The 19,180-nt window shown below is 37.3% G+C and overlaps 1 protein-coding gene across 1 annotated transcript in view; it reads right to left on the bottom strand.

Moving 5' to 3' along the window:
- Positions 1 to 19,180, bottom strand: part of LOC122806053 — a gene marked incomplete in the record, with an annotated part of 1,002,329 nt that overhangs the window by 434,886 nt on the left and 548,263 nt on the right. The window contains 1 exon segment of the mRNA XM_044076294.1: positions 18,190 to 18,252. Coding sequence (XP_043932229.1) covers positions 18,190 to 18,252 — 63 coding nt within the window.

Genomic DNA, 19,180 nt, shown 5'->3' with positions numbered 1-19,180 from the left:
AATCATCATCCTTTGAAATAACAACCTATGTTAGATTACTAGGAAGATGGTTCAATCAACAACTCAGCTTATGATACCACACATTAAATTTTAATGAAACACGTAATATCATTGGAGAAACCCCAGTTTTTGTTACTAAAAAGGGGAAAAATCTAAAGGAATATTTTTATAGAAATAATGTTGATGGGTTGGTTTCAGAGGCTATCAAGAGAATGCAAAATGTCATAATTGCAAGTTCTGCCCATTTATTTTGGAAGGTAAAGAAATTAAGGTGATGGCCAGAAACTATAGTATAAAATTAGGACATGACTACAATTGTAAATCAAAATTTGTAGTATATATAGTTTTGTGTGGATTATGTCCAGCTTTTTATGTAGGGAGAACTTGTAGAGAATTTATTAAAAGAATATATGAGCATTTGAGGGTGGTTGACATAAAAAAAAAACTAATAATAGCTTAGCTAAGCATGCTATGCAGGAACATAGTCCTGAAACTGAAAAAGTTTGTTTTAGGTTTTCTGTAGTTGACCAAGTCTTGAATTATACTACTAGGTTTGACGCTGAAGATGAGTTAAACTGGAAGGAATACTGTTGGCAGATAAAATTAAATGCATTGTAATTTTCCCAGGTTAAATGAAAGGGAAAATTATAAGGTGGTCCTTAAAACAAAAGGGTTAATTCATTGATTTGCAGCTTGTCATGTGATTGTGATTTAATGCTTTTATAAGGGCTTTCATTTTATGTTAACTTGGGTCTGACAAAGTTCCTCTTAGGAACAAAAGTGTTTACCAGGTTTATTAAATAGTTTGTGTTTGTTTAGACCATTAGTACATTTTTATTTTATTATATGGTTGATTTTAGTATTATTCATGAGGCTTTTTGTTGGATACACAAAAGTAATACAATCAGTCGATCATTTGGCTAAACTCACTTTAGAAACTAATTTGCCTAATTTTGATTTCAAAAAGGAAACAAATAATTGTTTGAATTTCCTCAAAAGTTTGGTTCTGTGAAGATAAAAATGTAACGGTCTGTGGACATCCAATATGTGTAGCATATAGTCTCCTTTACTTGAGAAATTTGGAAAGAAAACTGTCCGGTTGATAACCTGGTTAACATTGGATTCTGACACCACCTTAGGGAGAAGGAAGGATTGATCCGTAAAGATACTCTATCCTTGTGAAAAATCAACTAAGGAGGTTTAGATGCAGAGCCTATAATTCTGACACCCTTCTGGCACAAGTGCTAGCAACCAAAAAGATAGTTTTTCATGTCAAAAGTCTTAGTTCATACTTAGCTGATGGTTCAAAAGGGGGTTGGGTTAAGGTCTGTAAAACAATATTTAAATCCCAGGAAGGAGCAGGGTCCTTTAACAGAAGTCTAAGTACGTATGTTCCTCTGAGAAAGGCTTTGCAAAGTTTGGAATATGCTAAAGTTGAATTATTTATTCCTATATGAAAATTAGAAATGGCTCTGATTGTACTCTTACAGATAAGGATGCTAATCCTTTCATTGAAAATCATAGCTAAAAAGTCAAGAAACTTAAAAATCAGAGTGGAATAGGGATCTAAATTCTTTCTATGTGCCTAAAAAACAAATCTTTTCCATTTACTTTTGCAAACTTTTCTAGTGGAAGCTTTGTCGGATGACAAAATGATGTGACAGACATTGTGGACAGCCTGCAATGTCTAGCAATTAATGGAACTGGAGAAACTGTGTGGTCAGCTTGAGGCCTGAAATGCCTAGATGAGTCATGTCTGTCAGGTGAGACAGTAGGTCTGGAGTTGGATCCAGAATCCAAAGTGGTTGTACAAGATGAAGCCAAAGGAGGGGAAACCAGATCTGATGAGGCCAAAAAGGTGCAATGAGGATAACTGTGCTCTTCAGTCGAGATGCTTTCTGCAGAAATTTGGGAATGACGGGTATTGGGGGGCTAAGCATAAAGGAGACTGGAGGGCCAAACATGAAGTAGAGCATCTCTCTGGGACTTCTTCACTGGGAGGATCAGGATAAAGAACCCGCTGCACTTGTTGTTGAGGGAGATGTAAACAGATCACAGCATGGCTCGCCCCATTGATGGAAAATCCTCTCTACCACCTTCATGTTGAGAGACCATTCGTGAGGCATTAGAATAGCCCTGCTTAACTTGTCTGCAATTACACTGGACTTCCACGGGATGTGCGTTGCTATCAGAAAGGGATTAAATGGGATTGCCCACTGCCATACTCTCATAGATTCTCGACAAAGAGGGTAAGATATGGTTCCCCCTTCTTTGCTGATGTACTAGACTAGTGACATATTGTCTGTTTGATTCATAATATTCCTGGTTGGGAGAGTGTCTTAGAAAGCCTGCAATGCTAGGAGGACAGCTCTCATTTCCTGGACACTATGTCTTTTGGTCTCTTTGGGGGACAATGTGCCTTGGACTGTCATTCCAAGAAGTGCCCAACCTCACCTGATCTGACAGGTGACCATGGTCACTGTGGCCTTGGATTGAGAGAGAACAAAGAGGCAGCCTTCTTGTATTTAAAAAATAAACACAAAAAAATATCCAAATAACAGGATAAAACCGGAACTAACTTTAATGAAACAAAATGTTCAAATGACTGACCGCTTTCGCTTGTTCAACATGAAGGCTTCATCAGAGTCATTTAAATAAAATGCAAAGGATCTTTTTAATATATTGTGATGTCAACATAAATAACCAGTCATAACCCTTATTTAAATCACATTACTCAAACATCAACCAAAACCGTTAACATTTAAAGTTATAAACACTTCTCCCATTTCAAACATTTAAAAAGTTTAGAAACCTGTTTCTGTTTTATCTAAAATACAAAATATTCAACGATAACATTATGCTTCAATGCACCAGTAAAATATATGTAATATAAAACTCAAAAAAATATATGTGTGCATTTATTATCCCTGCCAACATTAAATAACATCAGCTTTTTGTTTTAAAAAAGGGGCCAAAGATATATTACCATTAAGATGAGGCTAAATTCTACAAATCCACCGGATCTTAATAATAATAATGATAATATATCTTTGGCCCCTTTAGGGACAGAATCCGTAGATCACTGGTTATGCAGACCACCTCTACTGCAGGGATAGTGTGTTCCATTAGATTTTCCCCCTCTGCCCCTGGGGTAACTATCTCCACATGGAACGTGGAAGGGACCCTGGGATGTTTTAAACCGCATTTTCTATCCTCCTCATTGGTTCCTAGAAAAGGTCTGTTGAGGGGTTGAAAAACATACACCCACAGCAGATGAGGTTTTTCCTTTCCAGTCACACTTAGAGACTGTATCTTTAACTTTAGGGACAAATAAGGAACTTCCATCAAATGGAGCATTCCACAAAGTCACAAAAGCACATCCAGGCATGTCAGCTGATGGAAATGCCTGAACCTGTTGCAAGTGAGCTATCCTCAACGATGTGGGAGATAAGCCTCATGGATGTGTTTAAATGGACTGAAGGGTAGCCAGTTGTGAGGAAATAGTGCTCTCTACCTCTGAGGATGTGGTCCCAGAGAGGGATTTGGAAAGTTCTTTAATCAAATCTCTCTGATGTCTCATAAAATAAGCCAAGTAATTCACAGACCTAAGAGCGAAAGTCGCTGAAGCATAGACAGACTTCCTAAATCTGTCCAGCTCCCTAGACGCCTTGTTATAGGGGTGGACACAAAAAATATGTGCCACTTCCTTCTTACTGACTGATGCTATGACCATGGAAGAATGGGTACTCCCTTACACCAATATGTTTTATCCTTAGGTGGTGCCAGGATCCTATCTGGTCTTTTATGGATAGGGTCAATCATGTCAGGTTCCTTCCATGCCCATTGAAAGGACAACTCAATGAGCTCACTGGCAGGTGGAGTCACAACAGAGGTAGACAGACCAGTGCCAAAGGCCTTCAGGAACACTGTTTCCTCCTGGGAAAGGTTATCAGGGGACCAACTACTGCTTTGTTTTAGGAGTTCTAAGATGTCTCCAAATGAGATGTCGTCTGCGGTGATCTGGAGACCCTTCCCCTTCATCAAAGTCAGTGTCCTCTGTGACTGACTCTTGGAGAGTCTAAGTGTCTCCTTTTACACTTCCTCTTTCTAGGGACTTCTTCAGTGGGATGATCTGGGGAAGTGTTAGAAGAGATTACTATACCCTCCTGGCTTGTATGGAGACTGGTTTGGGCAGGCTGTTCTAGTGGAACAGATGACTGAAGCTCTGGATGCAGAAATGAACAGAACTGGGAAGTAGGAGCCAGTGAGGGAAGAGAAGTACGAACTCTGGGAACAGAGAAAGCTCTCACCACTACCTTGAAGGCAGACTGCATTGGAGAAAAAGACAATGACAGATCTGATCAGGCAGGCTTATGGACCTTCAGATCCCTTCAACCCAAAGGCAAACTACTCAAGGAAGAAGTCAGAGATGAGCTGTCCAGCACCGAAGCTCTGTGGGACAGAGATGGCTGTGACAACTTCAGAGTCGAGTCCAACATCTCAGAGCTGATGTTGCAGCTCTGCGAGTTGTCCAGCTCCAAAGTAATCAGCGCCAGACTACTCAGAGGCACCATCAGAGTCGAAGATGCTAATATCTTTGGATCTATGGCAGACAACTCCAGGACTTTCTGGGTCTTGGACAAAGGTCAGAGCCCCGAGAACTCCCATATGTATCTGCGCCCTGAGGAAATTCTTCATCATCCTGTTCACGTCAATTTCTGTAAGGATCTTGCAAGATCAAATGGATAAGGGCATGGACGAAAATCTTGAATGGTGTAGAAGTGATTGTGTCAAAAAAGAGGGACGGGAGCTGAGAGGTGATGAGATCTGACAATATCTGAGGTGAATGGATCTGTGGAGATTTATCTTCTCTAGGTTTTGGATCTGAAGCTGTCAAATCTGACTGTCTGGCATGCTTAAGAGGCTCTGATAATGGAGCTGAAATACTAGATGTCATTGGCTCTGTAGATCTTTTATGAGATTCTCTAGTATGAAAATCTCCTTTTTGTGTACCCTTTTGTGGGTCTGAGCCCTAGAGGCTGCAAGAGCAGGTTTAGATGCAGTAAACCCCTAACAATTAACTTATTCTTTCTAAAAAGGGTATTAATCCCCCTTACAGATATCACAATTGGCGTCAAGGTGAGTAGGCACTAAACAATATATGCACTTTGAATGTGCATCCGAGTTGATAATTTTATAGTCGCAGACTACATGTTTTTTGAAACCTGAAGGTTTATCAGACATAATGAGGAGACAACAAGTGCAGTAAGTCAGAATTTTTATATATGTATACACACACACAGACACATGCACACACACACATATATATATATATATATATATATATATATATATATATATATATATATATATATATATATATATATATATATACACACACACAGAAAAAAAGAAATTACCAACAATGGTAAGTAAAAGACAGTACTAATAAAGTACTATAAGGGACAGAATACCAATGACGGTTTCAAGGAATAATTTAAAGAGTAATCCCATAAAGTGTAGAAAGGAATTAAGAAATGACTTCCTAAAAGTTTTAAAGGGAGGAAATAGCAAAAGGCATATAGAAAAACTAGAATTATATAAAGGGAAAGTTAACTCAAAAAACACTATGAAAGTTCACTCGAGAGTTTACAGTGACCCTGACCAAACACTACGGCTGCTAAAGAGATCTGAGGTATGTTAGGTGACTAGGGCATTATGGATAAAGAGAGGAGCTCAAGAGTTTCAGTGTTACGACCTGGCAGAAGCAGCAGAGTTAGATCCGAGGACTGGAACCAAAACCAACAGTTGAGGAATGAATGAAAATGACAACGTCAGATATAAATTTCTCCTAAGCTCCCTTATTTATAAATTTCTGAATCATGAAACTATTGTCTCATACCACAGATCTCAAAAAATCACAGGTGTCTACCACCTTCTATACTTTTCCTTCAGACTCCTATTACAAAACGAGAATGCAAAGAGGGCATCTTTCCATTGTTGGGACTAACCTGCTAATGAACTAAAGAAACCCACCCCTTCATCAAATTCAGATCAAACCAAATCAGAAAAAATAATTATACATGTGCGCTACCCTGCAAAAACTTTCACCAACAAAGTATTACTTAAAATAATCTACTGCTGACTTTCACACTTATAGTCTTTAAATACAATCCACTATTCCTAAAATATAAAACAAAGAGTAAAAAGTCACACAGACAAAACAATTAGTTAAAAAAACACAAAAAGAAAGATCTAGCAAAGCTAGAATTTTCAGTGCATGATACCTTAAATCTCTTGTATTAGAGGCAACATGGGATATGTGTAAATTACCCTTTAAGGATATCAGGTGCTTCAGCTAAATGGCAGTTCTGAATGTCCATGACTTTTTCTTTTAAGTCTATTTATGGGCAATTTCAGGCCAATAAAGGCAAATACCAGTAGCTGGGGACATGTATGCTTCTGCCTTCTTATAGCATCATCAACACAGCATAAATGAAATGTTTGATTAACATTTGGAAACACAGGGTTGTTGTACCCAACAGATATCCATAAACATTAGGGGATCTGCAAAATGTCCCAACTAACAAACTAAAACAATGAGTTAAAAGGTCACACAGAAAAAAATAATTTAAAAACACAAAAAGTCTATGACTTTATCTTTTAAGTCTATTTATGGATAATTTCAGGCCAATAAAGCCAAACCCAACTAGCTATGCACATGCATGTTTCTGCCTTCTCGTGACATCATCAGCACAGCATAAGTGGAATGTTTGTTTAACATTTGGAAACACAGGGTTGTCATTCCAACTGATATCCTTAAACATTAGGGTATCTGCAAAATATCCCAACTAACAAACTAAAACAATGAGTAAAAAGGTTGCACAGAAAAATCAATCAGTTAAAAAACCACAAAAAGAAAAATCTAGCAAAGCTAGACTTTTCACTGCATGATACCTTCTACCTCTTGTAGTAGAGACAACGTGGGATATATGCAAATTACCCTTTAAGGATATCAGGTGTTTCAACTAAATAGTCATTCTGAATGTCCATGACTTTTTCTTTTAAGTCTATTTATGGACACTTACAGGCCAATAAAGCCAGACCCAACTAGCTGTGCACATGCATGTTTCTGCCTTCTCATGACATCATCAGCACAGCATAAGTAGAATGTTAGTTTAACATTTGGAAACACAGGGTTGCCATTCCAACTAATATACTTAAACATTAGGGTGTCTGAAAAATATTCCAACTAGCAAACTAAAACAATGAGTAAAAAGGTCACACAGAAAAAACAATCAGTTAAAAAAACACAAAAAGAAAAATCTAGCAAAGCCACACTTTTTTCTGCATGATACCTTAAACCTCTTGTAGTAGAGGCAACATGGGATATATGCAAATTACCCTTTAAGGATATCAGGTGTTTCAGCTAAATAGCCATTCTGAATGCCCATTACTTTTTCTTTTAAGTCTATTTATGGACAATTTCAGGCCAATAAAGCCAAATCCCACTAGCTGTGGACATGCATGCTTCTGCCTTCTTAAGGCATCATCAGCACAGCATAAGTGGAATGTCTGGTTAACATTTGGAAAAACAGGGTAGTCATACCCAACTGATATCCATAAACATTAGGGTGCCTGCCTCCAACACAAGATGTTTAAGGTGTCACACATTGAAAAGTATAGCTTTGCTAGAGTTTTCTTTTTGTGTTTTTTTAACCAATTGCTTTTCTGTGTGACCTTTTTACTCATTATTTTAGTTTGTTAGTTGGGATATTCTGCAGACACCATAACGTTTATGGATATCAGTTGGGTATAACAACCTTGTGTTTCCAAATGTTAACCAAACATTCAACTTATACTATGCTGATGATGCCATAGGAAGGCAGACACATGCATGTCCATAGCTAGTGGGGTTTGGCTTTACTGGCCTGAAATTGTCCATAACTAGGCATAGAAGAAAAAGTCATGGACATTCAGAATTGCCATTTAGCTGAAACACCTGATATCCTTAAAGGGTAATTTGCACATATCCCATACTGCCTCTAATACAAGAGGTTTAAAGTATCACAGTGAAAAGTTTAGCTTTGCTAGATTTTTCTTTTGTGTTTTTTAACTGATTGTTTTTTCTGTGCAATCTTTTTACTCACTGTTTTAGTTTGCTAGTTGGGATATTTTGCAGACACTCTAACATTTATGGATATCAGTTGGGTACAACAACCCTGTGTTTCCAGTTAACCAGCCATTTATTTGTGCTATGTTGGTGATGCTATAAGAAGGCAGAAACATGCATGTTTGCAGCTACTGGGCTTTGGCTTTATTGGCCTGAAATTATCCATAGATAAACTTAAAAGAAAAAGTCATGGGCATTTAGAATTGCCATTTAGCTGAAACATGTTATCCATTGCTGCCTTTAATGCAAGAGGTTTAAGGTATCACATAGTGAAAAGTCTATTCATAAACTATATCAGCATATAAAATTTATTTCTGACCAATATATCTTCTATATCACTAACTGAACATTTTAATACATCCTTCACTACTCTCCCTTTCCCCCTGCATTCCACTCTTCAATTTCTTTCCTTTTAATCTGACTCATTTGTTATTTTAAACTACTGCAGTATGCTGAATCTTCATTATAATCACTGAAGACTTTTTTCTCACTTTATCTCATCTAAATATGAGTGTCTATAATTAGCTTACATCCCATACTTACTTAATGAAATTTTTATATAATTTTCTCTATATATATTTTTTTGTTTTGTTTTATTTTATACTTCTCCTGGGCAGGACCTGAAAAAGGTCCAAGGGACAGCACTACAGCACTGTTAACAAAATTTAAATAAATACAAATAATGAAAACACCTGTGTGTGTTATCAGTGTAAGTGCAGCCTTGTGGGATAGCATGTACATTGTAAAATTGATTAATACTATGTCCTCTGATGTGTGGAGATGAAGGGATGTGCTGAATGACCCAACAACACCTTCACAAGACTGCAGTCTCCGGAGTTTTTAGTAGACAATTTTGATATGATCATCGGGTGAGAGGAGCAGACATGCTACAAATGAGATTCCTATCATAACAACTACCACAGGTGATGTTCAAGACTCCTGGGCCTATTTCTATAGAGAGCCTAATACTATACATGACCCAGGTTTTACAACATGGGAATAAAATGAGATTAAGTCTTCAGGGGTTGCAGCTAAGGGCAATAAGAATAAGTTAACTACTGTTCAGGAACAGCTTATTTAGGGCTTGTATATTCTGCCATTTCCCAGACATGCTGCACTCAGGCCAGGATGCAGGGACCCAGTGCCATACCAATGTTATGTGATGAATTACACATGTGAAGTACTGCTCGACATACTTAAATCTTCTTTCACTTGTGTTATACAATGTGCAATAATACAATGCATTGGTTTGCTATAAATATAAAAAGGTTAACGTCATATAATACAAATGGAGTGGATGTAGCTGTGATGTGGACAGTGTTGTTCATCTAGCTAGCTTCAGCCCTGACATAGTGCTATTTCAGGTAACAAAGATAATACTGGATGAAACAAAAACTGTGCAGAAGCTAGGCTACACAAACACTACATTTATAGATGCAATTGTTAGGATTCATGTTTCAGTTTTACTTCCTTTCTGGCATACGTAGAGCTCTTAATTTTTACCAGAAGTAGAAACAAGTTAAAATCAGTTAGAGGAAAAGTCCACAATCTATGGGCACGTCTGAAAAACTGATACTATTAACTTAGAAATTTGCAAAACAATGCACAATTTTAGTGTGGACAGAGCAAAACATTGAGGCAAAATTAGAAGCGCCTGTAAAACTAGACATAACTGACAGATGTGGGTATAGGTGCCCGGAGCATGATATGCAGACAAACAAAACTCCATCCTATCTTTGTTATGAAAACTTACATACATAATGGGGTTGAGAAAGACATACAACAGAAATAATGGACAAGATTTTTAAATCCCCCAGTAAACATAGTTTTTGTCATTGGGAGAATTTCACCTCATGTATGTGACATATGGTAAGGGTGTCATGAGCTCCACAGTAGGGAAATATGAATGGCATTATTTGCGTCTTTAGACTAGAGGACATTCTGGAAGGGGATGCATACAAAATAAGTTCTTGACCTAACCATCGATTTATGTCTGGTATTAAAACAGATGTATGTATTCTACAGAGACATTAAGACTGGGGCCTCCATTCTTTTCAACTACCAGTACATGGTGCTAAGCCATACACTGCAGGGTTATTTAGGGTGGCCTGGTCACTGGAGGTATCTTGTCACACAAGCATGCTTAAGAAGAAAGAATTCCAAAATCAGTGGAAGAGCATGTGACATGAATGCTGTATTAGGCTACTGGTCTTACTGCTGGTAGAATGGGTTGATTAAAGGCAATTAACAGACACAGTATGAAAGACCTAACCAGATGAAGACTGAAGAGACAGGAGAAACAATCCAATTGATAAAGAAATAAAAGGATCTGTTAAGGTGACTCAATTAAGCTTCATTACAGGTAAATGTAGACATTAAATAGTTATTTCCTGGACTCTGGGATTAGGAAGTGAAAACAGTTATCATACATGTGGAAGTCTGGGAGCTGAGTGATGGGTGCTGCGGACAAATGGTGAGCAGCTGCTGGCCACAAGGTTTAAATCAGGAGAGGGCAGTTTATTTTACTAATAGGGATGCACTGGATGCTGCAGTTACCTCACAGAAGGGTACTATTGAGACTGTCTACCTTTTTTATAAGCAGTTTGGGCCATTTCCCCAGGGAAAGTGGAAGCAATTGGAGTTAATCAGAAGGACAGAGATTACATATTCAATGGAAGATAAAGCAAGTCTCGACAAATGTTTTCACAATGAGGAGGTAATTGAATCCACTAATAAAATTAGGCAAAAGAAGGCGACAGAACCAGGGAAGCTTTAGTCAGAATTATATAAACTGCTGAGTAACAAGATGCCCCCCCCCCCACACCTCTTCCTGCTGTGGTATAAGCAGCCTACAGAGAAAAAGAGTACATTAAATGACCTGAAGGAAGGATACCTCTCAACCTGGAAACATCAAAAATCTAGACAAGGCCCGTGACAAATAGGTACAAATCTGTATGCTGATTAACATAAAATTTGCATACATAATTATATAACCTCACCCACTCCAGTGGGATTATGGGATACCAACTTTCAAATGCAAACTGAAGAACAGACAGCCAATATATAGCACCAGAGTCCCCCTGCAGCCATTCCAATGTCCCATTACCTGGCTATTTCGCCCATTTTCCATAAACACTAATGTGTGCATACTGCTTTACTAATATGATGATTATTTGGATTTTATTTTTACATTTTACAGCCCAATGCACAAACACCAATAGACATGTGCTAAACAAACAACACTGTCTCACAATGAAAATACACTTGGCATTAAAACTTCTCTGCCTTTGAAACTCACATTCATTGAAACAGCACTGAAACCCACACCACATTCAAAGAATATGCAATTGGCCAGTGGTGGACAAAGATTACCGTTGGGCTGTTTTCAAATCATTGGCCCCTTGCACACAAAACAAGAGGCATACATGTTTTCTTTGATACACCTTCTTGACTTTATTAAATTATATTCCTTGTATAATACAGCACACTTGTTAGAGCACATTTTACATTTATTGTTTGACCATTTTCCCAGTAGGCTGTAGGCAATGAAACAAAATGCATGAACCAATAATGACAAAACTGCCCAATTCAGAACATTTCCATTGTAAAAGTCTACTTCCAGTGTCTCCACATCCACACTATAAATAGAATGACAGTAGTATAAGCCATAGGCATCTTGCACAGCTTCTCATACGTATTTTCAATTTCAGTTTTTTTTTTTTGGGGGGGGTATAAAAGGCCAAAAACTAAGGACACATTTTAAACATTGCTTCTATAATTTTGGAAAGTTGCTAGAATAAAATGTTGTGTTACCAACATGTATTTCACTGGCAAGTCTTGAACCCAGGACCCTGTACATTACAGTCAGAGCTACATACCACTATGCTATATCAGTAGTTTCATGAAAGATAGGAAGACTGAAACTTAAATGGCGATCATTTAGTGAATTCAGTTGTCACTTCTCACCAGAGCTCTCAACCTCTTTGCACAAAAAAACCTGGACAAAGCCAATAATGGGGGAATACAAATTCAGTTGTCACTTCTCACCATAGCTATGTCAACTCTTAGCACAAAAAAATGGACAAAGCCAATAATGGGGGAATACAGCCCCAAAATAAGGACAAATTTAAAATACAGATCTTATAAACTTAGAAAATAGCTAGAATAAAAGGTTTTGTGTTATCATTTATTTTCTGAAGAATATGAAGTCTGAAATTCAAATGCCTGTCATTATTTAATGAATTCACTCCACAAAAATCCTGAAAAAACACAGATTTTATGAGGAACAGTCTCAGATCAAAAATATAGGGGGAAATTTACAAGTTGTGGTGGCTAGGGACTTTAGGATCTTTTTACCCTATACCCAAGGTACAGGGTTTGAGCCTGAGCACCTCTAGTCACCAGGTGTATTACAACGGGGGCATTTTGAGCTCACTTCTGACAGGCTGGTATAAATCAAGTAATTTGGGACAGTTGGGAGGTATGGAAGTATTTGTGATGTTTTCAAAACCCAAATGAAGTAGATACACTACAGAGATACACGCCTATTGTATTGTAAAACTGAGGCCTTAAGATATCAGTAGCTATGCTGGAAAGGAGGCTAAATATCCTTAATCCTAAAATTGTTCAGTGCACTTATGTGGACTTTGTTAAAGGGCATGACTACATCCTGCACTCAGTGAAAGTTAAAAGCAACACTGGGCCACTTTATCAAGATTTTCTTAATGCCACTATCTCTGTGTGTAGAGAACACATGCTTTAGCTGATGGAATCTTAAGAGACTGTGCTTCACTTTGGGGTTGAGTTGTTTCTAGACAGACAGATACATATTTTGTAATCTATAATAGGATAAGGCTCATCTTTCATAGTGTATAACCTATTAGCTAACAACAGGAGTAGATATGCAGGACAGATATGAAAGATGAGACTTATTGTAGTCTGGACGAACAGTGTATGATGTGTTAAAGAATTAGATCTTATAAAGCTCGTTTAAGGCAAAAGCACTCATCTATTTGTTTTTCAATAAAAAAGTTTTAATTTCTAAACAAGTTATGCTCGATTACTCTGAAGTCTCACCTGAGCTTGTCTATGATGCATGTTTTTTTTCCTGATTTTATAAGATTCTCAGTCAGCAGCTTTGTTGCTCACAAGTACCAGTTTTATATATATATATATTTTTTTTATTTGCAGTTTGATTACCGGGGAAGTCCACTGGGCCAAATTGACCCATTTTCAGTGGAGGCCCGGGGAGAAAAGCTCCAAGATGCATTATACAATTTAGATACAACTGATAGTTAATATTAAAGATAATATTATGTAGAATAGTTACTCATAAATGCATTCAATATCATGCATAGTTAACAAATTCATTAAGCTTGAAGGTAGGGATCATACAGTTTCATTTGAGGAAAACAGATATGTGTTAGGTGTGGAAACAGTTTACATACAAACATTTAAGAAAATGTAAATACGCTTTACATACACACATCAACATTAGAATGCTATTTACAATATTTACAAGGTTGGGCTGTGTGAAGGTAGCTATAGAAATTGTTAAGAGATTAGATAGGCTCATAGGAAGATAACTATGAGAGTTGCAGAGCTTGGGAACCAGAGAGAGAACCCCCTTTGATTAGGTTGGGTGAAGGCAGGTACATTTCCATTTAGTGGACAAGTGTTTGAATAGTTGGGTTTTGAAGTTTTCTGAGTTTGGTATGGCTCTTAGTGTGGAGGGAAGGGAATTCCATTTTTTGCCTAGTGAGAAAGATAGGAGAAGTTGGTCAGCAGGACGTTTAGGTTTATGGATAGTAATTAAGTTCTGATTTTCAGATCTGAGAGCTCTGTTGGATGCATAATGGGGAAGGATGTTAGTTGGAGCGGGACATTTTGTTGGGTGAAATATGAGTCTATATGCAGTAGTGAGTTGGAGATAGTCCAGGTAGTTTGGGAGTTCAAGCCATTTCAGGGATTGTAGGGTTAGGCAGTGATGGGTGGTATTTTTAGATTTAGAGGCAAATTTATAGATTTTGTTGTATCAGTTTTCTAGTTTAGAGGTGAAACAGGTTGGTTAGGAGAGGGGCTCTGTATAATAAGGAAGGAAGAAGATAAGTCGAGGCCAGAATTTGCCTGGTAGAGTTGGAGGGAAAGTGAGTATTCCTATACAGCATACCTAGCTTTTGGTGGGTTTTCTTAATATTTTGTTGAATATGAATATCAAACTTGAAGTGTTTATCTACAGTAATGCCAAGTAGTTTGGCAGAGGGGATGACTTTTATAGGTGAGTTGGTTTGACTATAGACTTTGAAGTTGTTTTTATCACAGGAGAGGGTCTTTGCGGGAGGGAATAGTAGAATCTTTGATTTATTTACATTGAGAGAGAGGTGGTTTTGGCGCATCCAGTTTTCAGTTGTTGAGAAGGCAGTTTGGGTTTTAGTCAGCAATTCAGAGAGGTTTGAGGCAGAGCAGACTAAGGTTGAATCATCTGCTTAGTGTATGTATATATATATATATATATATATATATATATATATATATATATATATATATGGTATACAGATATGTATATCTATCTATATATGTATATGGGTGTACTCTGAAACATCAAAGTGCACAAATGTCGAAGTTTAATGATCAATCCCAAATCACTGAAAGTTAAAGAATGAAAAAATAAAATATATTTTTTTGCAAGGGGGCCAATTCCCCATGGATCACCTGACACTAATTAAATAAACCAACTCTGAGATTTCTCTACAGTGGGAAAAGGGCAAATTCCCCAATCCCCACCCTGTGCAACCTTGCTCAGACTTAACAGGAGAAGCGATCAAATGACTTTCAATCAACTTCTGCCAGTGTTAAACATGTTCGAAATTATGAACGTTCTATCATGTCGACTACTCTTGTATACATATGCATATTTCATAACTTGCATTAAAAGTGGAGCTTTTCTCACTAGACCTCTGCTGAAAAAGGGTTTTATCCCAGTAAGACTTTCCTGGTAAGCAAAGATAAATAAATATATAAATAATAAACATTGTATCATAAAACAGTTACTCCCATATGGCTGAAATGAAATACATCTCAAGCTGTCAAGTGGCATAAAGCACACATAAGGTGTCTTGTACTGAATGCCACCCACAAATTACTCATGAACAATCGACCTTTAACTTTAGCAATGGTACAATAAGATTTGAAGCAGAAGCAGCCTTGGCAAAAATATCATCAGACTTCAAAAAACATAGATCCTTACAACCATCACCAAAACACAGGCTACTGCACAAACATATATTTTCACAATTGTTAACTAGGTATACCCGACAGGTGCAAAGACACCTTTTAGAGGCTACCTAGAAGCAAGTCTTAGCTAAATAACCTGATCCGTCCAGTATGTAAATGAGGTTATAAGAAACAAACTCAGGATTATTATATAAGCTTTAATGGTAACCTAAAGACACCCCTCCATGCTACATTGCTTCTGCAGTAACACATACATACATATATCTAATAGATACTCAATTACTCAGCAAAGGAAATATTTTTCATCAATTTAGTTTGCCCAGTTGGTAAAGACATCAGCCTTCAGATGCAGCTGTGCTTTGTTTACCTCCTTACGACACCTGCCACATGCCTTCATGAATGCATGCATTCATGTCATTGCTCTAAGCTCATTTCACATTATCTACCACTATTTCTAGGAAAAAGTATATCTTTATGTCCATACCAAATATGGATCATTTCCACATAATAAAAATGCTATGTCTTCCCTGTCCTTTCCTTCTTTCTTGGAATTATTCCTTCATTGTTCTTTGTAAATACCTTTTACAACCATGTCATGTCCCCTTTTTTCCTCCTATATTCAAAATAGCATAAACCTAATGATTTCAACCATTCTTCATTTGACTCCCCAAGAACTCACACATCATTCATGTGTCCTTCCTCTGTACCCTCTCATTTATAATCCTTCTTGAGGTAGGTTCTCAAGAACTGTATTCTGCATAAGTTTCCCAAAAGTACATAGGCTAACAGTGACATTTTATCGGTATTGTCCTTAAAAATCACCTCTATTTTTAATTATTCTCATTTCTCAAAATATTTTCTCCAGACATTATTCCAGCTTGACAGACACTATCTGAAATTTTCTACTGGAGGCTATGTGAGACTTCCTAGTGCAATTAAATCTCTGTCATTAAATGTTTCTGTACTGGAAGTTATAGCTATACTAAATCTATATTTATTTAATTTGGTCTAAAATGTCTCTTGTGAATTCACTTACAGCATGAGGTAATATTTCTTATAGGAAAACATGTGAATTAAAAATGTGTAATACTCTTTAAACGTCTATAACCTCCCTGCTTGTAAACTGAAGATATTGCAGTAAGATATGGCAATTTAGAAATCATAACAGTATGCATTACATATGGACCACCCATTTTACCTTTACAATTAATTCATATAAATTGTACAGACATAGCCCTGCCATGTATACATATTTATCAAACATGAACACATGGGACTGAAGTTTTCAGGAATTCAGTTATGTAGTCAATCAATTACACATTATAACTTTAATGGATTACTGACCGTAGCATCAACTTGGCATGGTATGCTTATTCAAACTTGGCCTATACAACCCAGTCATCTTAGGCTGTGCAGGTCACCAAAGCACATGGCCATGTTACTCATGCCAAAACAACAGATAAAGAGAGCTTTGCATTTTATTGCACTCTTCTTGACCTCTTCTCATTTCACCACTCATCTCTGTACATGTAATCCATCAGTGCTAATATGGGCACTTAACTGTGGGACATCTACATACCTTCTGTGTTTCCCAGTGGTACATCAGAAGTACTGACACCATCTGAAAGCCTTGTAGGGTATTCTCCAGCAGTTTTGTTGTGGATTCCTAAAAAATGGTATAAAGAAAATATCACTATAACTTGTCATTTCCAAAATAGCCACCCAGCTACTACTTGCTTTTTTTCCACAAAACGTTGCCAGGCTCATTTATATTGTCAGTTATCTGAAGAGAGCCTACATGGAAATACTGAATGTCTTTTTTTCCCTCATATATCACCTTGCCTACAGGTATGTGCACTTATGCATACCTCAGAAAAGGCATCTATATTATCTTATCGAAGTTTCAGAATATCGAATCTGATATGGTTGGCACCATATCATCGAATTCTGAAACATCAAAAGATAAAAAAATGCCTAAAAACAAAAATAAATAAAAACTTACCTTTGCAAGCAGGGGGGCAAGCCCCCCCCCTGCACCTCCATGTAGGGCACTGCACCCCCCCACTTAAATATACCAACTCAGAGACCGCACTACATTGAACTAAATGGAAATCTCCCCTTATGGAGATTTCCATTTTAAACGTTCAATGTTTTTTGCTTTCACAAATCTGGTGCCAACAATATAAGTTTCGATATTGTCGGCTTTCAACAACGTGAAGTAGACCCTCAGAAAAGTTACTGCAAATGCTCAAAGTTCTAAAGACCCTATGATAAACCTGGACTCGATTAATTCACATTACCTATCACTGGAAATGAAGCAGTAATCGATGACTGCACTCAGGAGTAGTAAGAGACCAGTATAAGAAAATAATAAAACATATAACTTTTGAATGTGTAAGGTGCAAAAGTAAGTCATCAAATTTGACATCATAACACAAAATAAAAGCTGTTATATAACTTAGAAGACTCCAAGGATGTGTGTTCCTGATTACCCTCCATAAATGACTGATAAATAAGACTTTGGTCTCTAACAATGGCTTAGTGAGATGTGATGCTGAGGCCTCAGCAAGGTAGCATTGATGAAAAAACATGCCTGATACAAAGTTCCACAGAGCACATACTTGTTTTTCTAGCTGTCAGCGGTGCACTTACAACAATATGTATCCAAATGTAATCCAAATCGTTAATGTGACTCAACCTAAAGGCAAGGACTGCTCTTGGTGACTTACTTAAAATATTTATTTATTTATATGTCTGTTAAACAACTAATTACTGGTGCATACCTTCTGTGTTTCCCAGTGGTACATCAGAAGTGCTGACACCATCTGAAAGCCTTGTAGGGTATTCTCCAGCAGATTTATTGTGGACTCCTAAAAAATAATAAAAAGAAAATATCACTATAGCTTGTCAGTGGTGCAGTTACAAAGCTATGTGTCCAAATGTAATATAAATCGTTAATGAGACTCAACCTAAAGGCAAGGACTACTCTTGGTGACTTACTTAAAATATTTATTTATTTATTTGTCTGTTAAACAACTAATTACAGGTGCATCTTCTCAGGATAGAGCTGTGTGATAAATGACCTCTACAAACACAAAGTACGCAAGTGGAGACTAAAGAAGTTCAAACCAGTATCATATAATGAAACTGACTGACATCATATAGCCTTACCCTTATCTTCTCTAAAGCTACAAGTATAAAATTACACTGTAATGTAATAACCTGCCACAGCATCTGAGGTACTGTACTAAGTAAAAAGGAGGCAGATAACTTACAAAAAAACTGTGTGTGTGTTGATACTCTCAGGATCACAACTGTGCTCATCATAGTGAATGAGACCACAAATGCAGATAATGGGAATGTATACCAAGTCTGGGTCTGTATCACTTTACTGAATTGCTATTCAGTGAATAGAAATTAATTGAACCTCTGCTTATTGAACTGCATTTCAGCGAATGACAAAATCTTTCCCAGGGTAAGGAAGTACTTTGCCAAAGGCACAGCAGAAAAGAAACCGCACAAAATCAAACCTACTCAAGTGGGGGCTTTGCACCCCACACCTCCAATATGGATGGCTGTAGCCCCCACACTCCCCTAACTATACATACCAACTCCGAGATCATACAGTTATCACCATAGCAGATACCCTTAATGACTTAAATACTAGGACACAGAGCTCCTCCTTAGCTATTGAAAAGTGGCTCACCAACAACCAGCTAATACTAAACGCAAAAAAGACTAAACTCCTGCTTTTCATACCCAAATCTATGAATC

This window comes from Protopterus annectens, chromosome 7.part0, assembly GCF_019279795.1.
Source record: "Protopterus annectens isolate FY-2018-M chromosome 7.part0, PAN1.0, whole genome shotgun sequence".
Lineage (NCBI taxonomy): Eukaryota > Metazoa > Chordata > Ceratodontiformes > Protopteridae > Protopterus > Protopterus annectens.
The sequence above is the reverse complement of the archived record's forward strand: the minus strand, read 5'-3'. Positions and strand labels throughout refer to the sequence as shown.